The sequence below is a fragment of the Sphaeramia orbicularis genome, chromosome 21, assembly GCF_902148855.1.
Source record: "Sphaeramia orbicularis chromosome 21, fSphaOr1.1, whole genome shotgun sequence".
Lineage (NCBI taxonomy): Eukaryota > Metazoa > Chordata > Actinopteri > Kurtiformes > Apogonidae > Sphaeramia > Sphaeramia orbicularis.
The window spans coordinates 40,927,112-40,936,531 of NC_043977.1; the positions used below are offsets into that span (position 1 = coordinate 40,927,112).

The window sequence follows — 9,420 nt, forward strand, 5'->3', positions numbered from 1 at the left end:
CAACGTATGGTCACGTGACTTTTGCATAAACTCAACCACGTGAACTCTGTGCCCATGTTGGTTTCATCCTGAAGGTGACTAGTGTGTTAGCCTGATCCACCGGCCTCCCTTTAAGTAAGTTACATAACAAAACTTAGCTAGAATATTTGACTGCATGTGTTTTAAGCTATGCTCTTGTTTTGGTTAATTTAATCACGTGGTTATCTGCACAAATGCAACGCGATTATGAATACGATTTAGCAGCTAACGTCCTCATCACTGCTAGCTAACGTTAGGTAACTGTAGCAGCCGACCTATGGCTTATAAACCATAGCATAACACGACACATGGTGGGTTTGTTTAAGGTTTGTTTGGATATTCTTACAGAACAAAAAAAAAAAAACTGCCTGTTAGGGAAATGAAATTCAGATGGTTGTCCTGCCAGTGACGTGCTATAAACTGCAAACTGATAGGAACTCCATTCAGGAAGCAGCAGTTTAAGTCAGTTGTCCTCCAGGTACAGGAGATACTACAAGTTAGATCATGCTCATTTTAGTGTCACTTTACCAAGCTTTGTGTTGGTAGATGGTTAATTAGTTTGACAGTTGAACAATCACGTTCTCAACACGTGGTGACGAACCTCGATCAGAAATGGTCACGTTCTGCGTAAAGAAGAAAATGCGTCTTTTTCACTAAAACAAAATTGATTTCCTTTTCATCATACGGTTTAATGCAGCATCCATGCATTTTCGGTACCATCTTACCCCTTTCATGCATAGTGGTCGCTACAGTGGACAGCTATTCTCTTTTATATGCATAGGTCAATATACACGCGAAAAGCTTATAATGTCGTACAGATAACACACCAATTTACCATCAAAAGTGGCGTGCATATTGACGCAAAATCATGATATCACATTGCATGGATTTTGTTGTTTAGTTCCATATCAGCCAACACAGTGGACACTTATGCACCTTCCCATACACTGACATTCATGTCGTTACTGCATCTTTGCTGTTCTTGATAAAGCTGATCTGCACTAACATGATTGAGTGTAAATCAATTTTCAGTTACTAGACTGTAATTAACAGGCTACTTAAACAAAAAGGTTATTTTTTTATATATATTATCTCCATGAAGTGAGGAATAACTAGTATTTAGAGTATGATGAAATGTGAGAAAACATCAGATTAGCTGCATGAAAAATATTTCATTGTTTTCATACAGTATATCACTTGCTGATATTGCATTTTAAATACATGTTTCTTTGCTTCAAAAATTAAACGCATGTGTCCAGCTGAGTGGACATTTGTGGAACTCCATGAAAAATAGGTTCATTAAAACAAAATTCTATCGCATTGTTTTTTTTCATGCCTAAAGAGGAAAAAAATCTTGACTATGGTTCTCCTAAGTCATGCATGAAAGGGTTAACCAGACTAATACAGAGAATGACGAAATGGGTTCCCTTAAATGTCATGGTTGCAGTTGGTCTCTAATGAATTTAGCACGTTTTGTTTCACACTTTTTGATTGTACATTTGTCCTTAATGAATTTAAGGAAATTGCTGGATTAGAGATGGCTCTTAAGCTTCTAGAAAATCTTTTAAAGACGTTGAACATAAACTGTTTGTCAAAACCACAGCTCTTTTCAGTCCTGCAACAGATGCTGACACTGTTGCGGGTTTTGTCTTTTTGGTTACAAAGATGGTTCAGGATATTTTCAAATACTGCAGGTATTACTGAATATGCACTTTACAACTTGAATGTAACTACAACTGGACACTTTCCTCTTTCTATCGCCAGGTTGTTATCTCTTCAGCAGGTTTAATTTCCTTATTATTATGAAATACTGCATGTACCAGAAGGCTATGTAACTATATAGAAAATGTGTCAGCTCTCCTGTTGTGTTTTTTTCTCTCTCTAATTTTAATGGCAAAATGAAGAGAAATTCAGTGACTTTACATCAAAGAGCAATGCCTGTCACATTTGACATGAAACCATGTGAAGTGACATGGAATGACCCTTAAATGAAGCTTCAGCCAAAATTAAAGTACAATTTGTCAGATCATTGATAAATCTTGTCAGTACATAGGATAAATGTATGCAATATTTAGAGTTTTAAGTTTGGTTTTTGGTTATCTTAATAATAAAATTTCTGGTCACTGAAACTCAAAATCTGAAGTTTTGTCTTTTTTGGTTGCAGTCAGTCTGAAGATGTCAACTGTTGCTGCTGCCAGCGTGGAGCCTGCTGCCATCACTGAGGGAACTGAGCAGAAAAAACCACTGAAGCCATGCTGTGCTTGTCCTGAAACAAAGAAAGTCAGGGATGCATGGTAAGTCTGTAGCTGAATGCACAAAAACCCATAATGTTGTTGCAGATAATGCAAATGTGTTGTAATTTCCTCATTTGTTTGTGTGTGTGTTTTTGTTTTTTTTGCTTGTAGCATCATTGAAAAAGGAGAAGAAAATTGCACAGAGCTAATTGAGGCTCACAAAGATTGCATGAGGGCACTTGGATTCAAGATTTAACTACTCAAGTTTCCTTGTGTGTGTGTGTGGTACGTATCATATTTTTACCTAAAATGGTTTGAGGGAGTCAACATTGAAGGAAATAGAAGTGGAGTGTTTGGGCTAAACATCTGCTTCTAATTTCATTTTACGACTTGATACATAAGATGTTTTCAAGGAGCTCTGTAACACTATTTGAGGCCAGTCAGTCATGTTTTATCAGAGCTTTTAAGGCTGTCATGGTAATTTATGACATAAATTAATTGTCAAGTCAAGAATTGTGGGCATTGATCTCATTGCCTTCTATTTATTAGAGCTGGACCTAAACATTCTACCATTTTGAATATTTGGGTAAGTACATTGGTTGAACTCTCAAACACAAAAAAATTTTTCTTTTTGCCTTTCTAGACAAATTGCACTGGTAAAATTTGATGCCACTTAAATATATAAAGGAGTGGCTGATAATGACATACCGACACAATTCAATTCAGTTTCATTTGTAGAGCCCTATATCACAACAAGGTTGCCTCACAGGGCTTTACAGAATTAGTTGGATATGAAAACGAAACAGCAGCGGGTTGGGGTTAGGAGGAGGTCCGGGGTCACAAGTTAAGTGTTTGTGAAAAACTGTCATGGGAATGATTCTAACAATTAAGTAAGATCAGTGTAGTCACCTCAGATTGTCGCAATCAGGGGTTTGCATACACGGCTTGTTGAAAGATTCAAGTTTCCTAATTTATATTTGGTCTATTTTCATACCTTTGTGGAGAACCAATGCAAGGCATATATTATGACAGCCTGTACCTACTCTGAGCTAGAATTACAGTTTGGTCTGTAAATGTGCTTTTAAGGCCAAAGATCAATAACTTCATCACAATGACACTGCTACCGGTGTTAAAACTGCAGGAGCCAAAATCAGAGAAAGACAAACAGGGTTTGTACGGGTGCTGGAAATCCTTGAAAATGCATGAATTTCATTGATGTGTTTTCAAGGTCTGAAAAGCGCTTGTTTGATTTTAGTTTAAGCACTGCACTGCTTGCAGTTATAACTCTGTGATGTGATGTATTTCTTTTTAATATTAACTCTGCCAGGTTAGATTTCGAGCCAAAGCTATTTACTGAGAGGTGATACATTTTGAAAAATAAAACTTTATGTAAAAAAAGAAAATTAGCGGGTGTGCTCAGGTCGACTCGGCTTCATTTTAATCTTAATCCTTATGTCTGTGCGAGTGTGTCTGAAGAACACCAAGTGGCTTCCCTTTTTTTGGATAAAACTTGTGTTCTCCTTTACTTTTTGCTACTATGAAACATAATTTTAGCTGGTTGGGGCTAGAGATGTAACGATATGAAAATTTCATATCACGGTTATTGTGACCAAAATTATCACGGTTATCATTATTATTGCGGTATTGTTGAAATGTGGTCAAAATGTTCAAAAAGTACTAATACACACACTGAAATAATTTGAAATAAATAAATAAATAAATAAATAAATAAATAAATAAATAAATAAATAACCAAACAAATAAATGATAGGCACAATGTACTCAAATATTAACATGTAAACATCAAACATACAAATGTGTATTAAAGATATGTATTTATGTGTATTTTTGCACATCTTTTGTCTAGTATGTTTTTAGTGTATTTTTGCATTTTTTTTGTATACTTCAGTATATTTTTAGTGTATTTTTGCATATTTTTTGTATATTTTAGTGTATTTTTGCATATTTTTAGTGTAGTTTAGTATATTTTTAGTGTATTTTTGCATACTTTAGTGTATTTTTAGTATAATGGTGTTTGAAACGTTTGTATTTGTCATTATTTCTAGTTTATTCTGTTCTTATTGGACTGATTCTGATCCGCTTTAGCTCATTCTGGTCTAAATGTGGAACCTGAACGAACATGAGTCGACAACAATGAATTCCATGCCAAACATACACATGTGCATTAAAGATGGCACCTTATAATCATTGTTGGACCATTTTCCGTATCAAGTTTGTGTTCAAAGTGCGGTAATCAAACACGGTTATCATGATAATTAGAATTTAAATGGTAATACTAACCTTCGGGAATTTTACCACAGTTTATAGTTACACCGGTAATCGTTACATCCCTTGTTGTAGCATAATACAATGTACATCATCGTGATAAAAAGTTAATAAAGTAGTCATGAGTGTATGTATTCCTGTAGATATATATTGTACCCCAGCAATAAGGTGCTGTGCTAGAAAAATTTGAAAATAACCCTTAAAAGTGCTTGAATTTGAGCTTGAAAAATGTGTATGAACCTTGGACAAAGGCCAGTATCTGAAAATGCACATTTCCCTTATGGTACTCTTCCCTCATTCTATATCAAAAGACTTAAAAAATGTACATGAGCAATGCTATTTCATGTCGCTGTACAAAAGTCTGTTCTCTAAGTGTCTGTGTTGAGCCACAGTAGAGTTATGTCTGTCTGAATCACAGTGACTGCTAATTACAGCTGTTGATCACATTTAACAATCCTACTCATGCAAAAATTCCCAAGCAGCCAAAACCAGGATAGACTTTTATTTTTTTATTTTTTTAAAGTCCGCTGAAAGGGATAGAATTCTTCTTTCTGGTGAGACCTCTTGAAGTACAATATGCTGAAAGGTAACGCTAGAGTTTTTGTGATCAGTTTGGTATAAATAAAGTACATCTATTCAAGTGCTGCGGCTTTAACAGTAAAGTGGGGTGACCTGAGAACCAAGTTCATTCCACATGAACAAATGCTCCGAGCGCTCAGTCCCGGCTGCCTACACCATTTGCTGTATGTCGTTCCCCTACTCTCCCCACATTTTCCTGCCTCTTTCTACCGCCACTAGCAAAAAGAGCTTAAAATATCCACAAAACCCTTAAAGTTTTACAGCTTACACTTTGCTCTTGCCAGGTTGTTTGTATCTCTGAGCTGTTGGTGATTTAATCGTTGTCTCTGCGCTTGCGTCGTTTCCAGTGAAACATGCCTGCAGCCATGTGGCTCAGTTCATGTTTCAACAGTTCAACCGACTCTTTGGCTTTGCCCTGTTCACTTGCTCTTGTAAATGAGATCACTTCAGTCAGCCAGCTGGAAGAAAAAAATAAATGTACAGCTCATGGAGTGTGTGTCTGGAGGTTTACTGACTGTGTATTCTTAATTGTCTTTCAGTGCTGGTGTGCGAGTGGAAGTTGACCCTGGACATTTTACTTTCCTCACTCCTATTTATGCCTCAATTCAAGGGAAATGTGAAGCGCTTATGAGGCTTGGATGGATGACTGTCTTTTCTGTGTGAATCTCTCTCTTTTTTTTTTTTTTAAGTCTGCAGAATTTGAGAAATGTGTATCTAAAATGCTGTGTGAAGTTAAATAAAGGTCCTATGCAATAAGATATTTTGTTCTTTTTTTTTATGTTATCCGTGAGATTATATTGCAGTATTAAGAACAATGTCCATCTTGAAGGTTCTGCACTGAAGGCCATTTTCTCCCTGTGAACACCGACTGCAGTTGCTGCCCCTGGTATGCACTTAGGCTTAAAAATAACTCCTGCGCCCGCTGAAGTCAATACTTCACATATCTGCATTCTTCGTCTATAGTGTTACTGAAGTGTGGCTGGCTGTGAGCATCTATTGACACGTTCATACAACCTCAGCAAAACCTGCTGCAGATTAACACACTACATTATGGAGTACATTTACTACACTTAATGAACTTAATCCCTGCATGTGCCAGTAATTTTCTTAAAAGGCTTTTTAAAACTCCACATTCATAGTGGTGTATATTTATTACTATGTGAATCTACTGACATTTAACACCTCAGCAAATAGTCACCCACTCTTCCAGGTTAATCAATTCATCTTAACCTGACAAAACAGTGCAATATGTGAACAGTGAACCTAAAGTTGTCATAGTTTAAATATGAGGACAACATATCTTTGGTCTTAAATAATGACTAACGATCCCGTTACGAAACTGGTGTAATTGTATAGACCAGGGGTGTCAAACTCATTTTAGTTCAGGGGCTACATTCACCCCAATTTGATGTCAAGTGGGCCAGACCAGTAAAATAATAACAGTGAAAAAAGTACAATTATATTATGATCAGGTTTATATCTACAAAGTTTCCTTAAAAATCTGAATAACATGAGCAACTTGAATTGTCTTAAGAAAAACAAATAAAATTTTTACAGTATTCTGCCTCAGTTTATCAGTTTATCATTTACACATGTGCATTACAATCATACAAACATTTAGTAACAGCCAGAGTATTCGTAAAATTGCATTCACTTTTCTTAAGACATTTCCATTTGTTCATATTTGTTCAGGTTATTCATGTTTTTTGTAAATGTATAGTTTGGTAATGTAAACATTCTCATGTAATTTTACTTTTTTACACCTAAAAAACAGAGAATTTGGGATTGTCATAATTTATAGGTTATAATGATATTTTACTGGTTCTGACCCACTTGAAATGTAATTGGACGGTATGTGTCTGTATGTGGAACCTGAATTAAAATGATTTTAACACCATTAATTGTTAATATCTTCAGTGTAATTTTTGCATTTCACAAATTCATCCCAAGGGCCTGATTGGACCCTTTGGTGGGCCAGATTTGGTCCCCGGGCCGCATATTTGACACCTATGGTATAGACAAATGTTAACTGTATTGCATGAATGCACAAAGTGTATGTTTAAACCCCTTTAGCCCTATCAGCCTGCCCGTGGGCCGAAAAAATTATATTAATATTCATCTACTATAAAAATATAATAAATCAGGACAATGGATGTTTTTTTCAACTTTTGCTCAAAGTTTAGACCCTAATGTTAATAAAAGTACATCAAAAGTGTATTTTAGTGCAAACTTTAATGTTCAAACATGATTTTTAATCTTTGTGGGGTGAAATATACGCTATTAAAAATCTCCGACACGAACAATTAATTTATGCATATCATCGTCAATCCAACCAAAAAAAAACAGGCGAGGATAAAAAATTCTAATTTCTCTTTTAGTTTGTTACAGTTTACTCAGGCATAGTAATAGATACAATATTTTAGACAATGGGAATAGGTTCTGTGAGGTCTCTAAATGTCCATAGACACCAAGAACATCCATATGAACCTTATTATTATAAGTATTATAAGTAATTCTTCACTTACTTTGGGTATGTCTTTTTAGGCATTTTTCCTCTGAAAATATGGTGAGGGTTAAACAGGTTAATTCAGTCAAAATTTACAGGCTCAGGGTCCAAGAAGGAAGACAAAACATACAAGTACTTTATATATAGAAGCACATGAGAATGCAGTACATTTTTATTCAAGTTGTCATTTAACGTATGAAAAGTAATAACTTTTTGCAGTCACTAACTTTTCAATCCATGCAGTGTCATCTCATTGTCTTTAGGTATATTAAGTCACTGTAAATGAGCTTTACTGTAATTTACCTACAAATAGAAGAGCAGAATAGAGTGGTGTACAATAAGTAAATTTAATTGATAATTATCTTGATTACATATTAAATGTTGTAACACAATTTTAAATGTTATACATACAGTCGTGGAAAAAAATTATTAAACCGCCCTTGTTTTCTTCAGTTTCTTGTTCATTTTAATGCCTGGTCCAACTAAAGGTACATTTGTGTGGACAAATATAATGACAACAACAAAAATAGCTCATAAGAGTTTAATTTCAGAGCTGATATCTATCCATTTTCCATGTTTTCTTGATAATAACCAAATTCACTTCAGTTTTTCCATCAATAGCTATGGCATTGTATTGACAAAAACAGTGCTTTTAGGCATTCCATGTTTTCTTTTGTCTGTTTTAGTCACATGATACACACAGGAGTTAGTACTTGATTACATAACTATTGTTTTCAATGACTTTTGATGGTCTAATAATTTTTTTCCAAAACTGTATGTCACATGTCAAAGCAGTACTAGATAGTCCTAAAATATCCAATGTGTCTCATGGTTTACGTAGACAAACTGGCCTATAGTGTTAAAATCAATAAATCATATTTCCACGTTCGTATAAAACCACACATAGTTGCTAGTGTGACTATCAAATATGGATCTAGTTTATCAACTCACAATAAAGCTAATCCAAATGGACAGAAATTTCATATGCAATAAACAACTAAAGCTTTTAGTGTGCGTAGATAAATAAAATCTCAAGTGAATATTAAATTATTTTGCAGATTTCAAAAATTCAGTTTTAATTTAATGTGGAATGTTTTAGACTGTTGATAAGTTAAAATGTGTTTCAGATAAACAATATTACTTGATATGCAGCTGAGCTCTATAGATCATGCTGCAACATTAAAGCTCTGACGACCACACATCTCTAGTGACATTTCAGTCACTAATACAATAACTATTGGTGCTACAATATTCAGTATGTTCTCACTAAATTGTTGTCATTCATGAAGTGGAATTAACAGTTTTATTGGTGTCCGTAGATATTTGTGTTACTTTATCTAATTGTGTTACCATCAGTGGTGGAATCTAAAAAAAAACTAGAACTTTTACCCAAGTACAAATTTGAAGCACTTGACTTGAGCATTTTATTTTATACTTTACATCATCTCAGAGGCAGATACTGTACTTTTTACACCTCTATATTTATGTTCATTCATGTCAAATGAAAGCCACATATCTCTGCAAGTTCATTCTCAGTGTTTGTGATAAACCAAAGGGAAAAGTGTTCATTTACGGGTTGAGAAATACTGCTCATGCTGCCTGTATTTCTCACACAACAGTGACACTACAAACATGATGATCGATAGAAAATTACACTGGTCAACAACAAATTTATTGTTTAAGTTTATGAGCTGATTTAGGATAATTTTGGTGTGCTGAATCCAAAAATCACATTAATTTTGCTCAATTAGGTCAACTTTCTGAACTATGCTACATATTGGCTTTTTAACAGTTTTG

General features: G+C 34.7%; 1 protein-coding gene across 5 annotated transcripts; it reads left to right on the forward strand.

Annotated features, from left to right (window-relative positions):
* Window positions 1–5,875, forward strand: cox17 (cytochrome c oxidase copper chaperone COX17). 5 transcript variants are annotated; one of them, XM_030125812.1, is made up of 4 exons: window positions 1–114; window positions 2,183–2,312; window positions 2,424–2,536; window positions 5,660–5,875. In XM_030125812.1, exons 2-3 carry the CDS (start codon window positions 2,194–2,196, stop codon window positions 2,506–2,508), a joined length of 204 nt encoding a protein of 67 aa, XP_029981672.1. In that variant the 5' UTR covers window positions 1–114; window positions 2,183–2,193; the 3' UTR covers window positions 2,509–2,536; window positions 5,660–5,875. The 5 variants fall into 5 exon arrangements, with proteins under 5 accessions (XP_029981672.1, XP_029981673.1, XP_029981674.1 ...); XM_030125813.1 differs by having other exon boundaries at window positions 42–118; window positions 2,187–2,312; XM_030125814.1 differs by having other exon boundaries at window positions 48–114; window positions 2,187–2,312.
* Window positions 5,876–9,420: the final 3,545 nt, after the last annotated feature.

What these genes read in the sequence shown, in the direction of transcription:
- cox17 (XM_030125812.1), top strand. Translation starts at nt 2,194, where the DNA reads ATGTCAACTGTTGCTGCTGCCAGCGTGGAGCCTGCTGCCATCACTGAG. An exon ending in AAGAAAGTCAGGGATGCATG is followed by an intron (nt 2,313 to 2,423) that starts GTAAGTCTGTAG and finishes TTTTGCTTGTAG; the next exon opens with CATCATTGAAAAAGGAGAAG.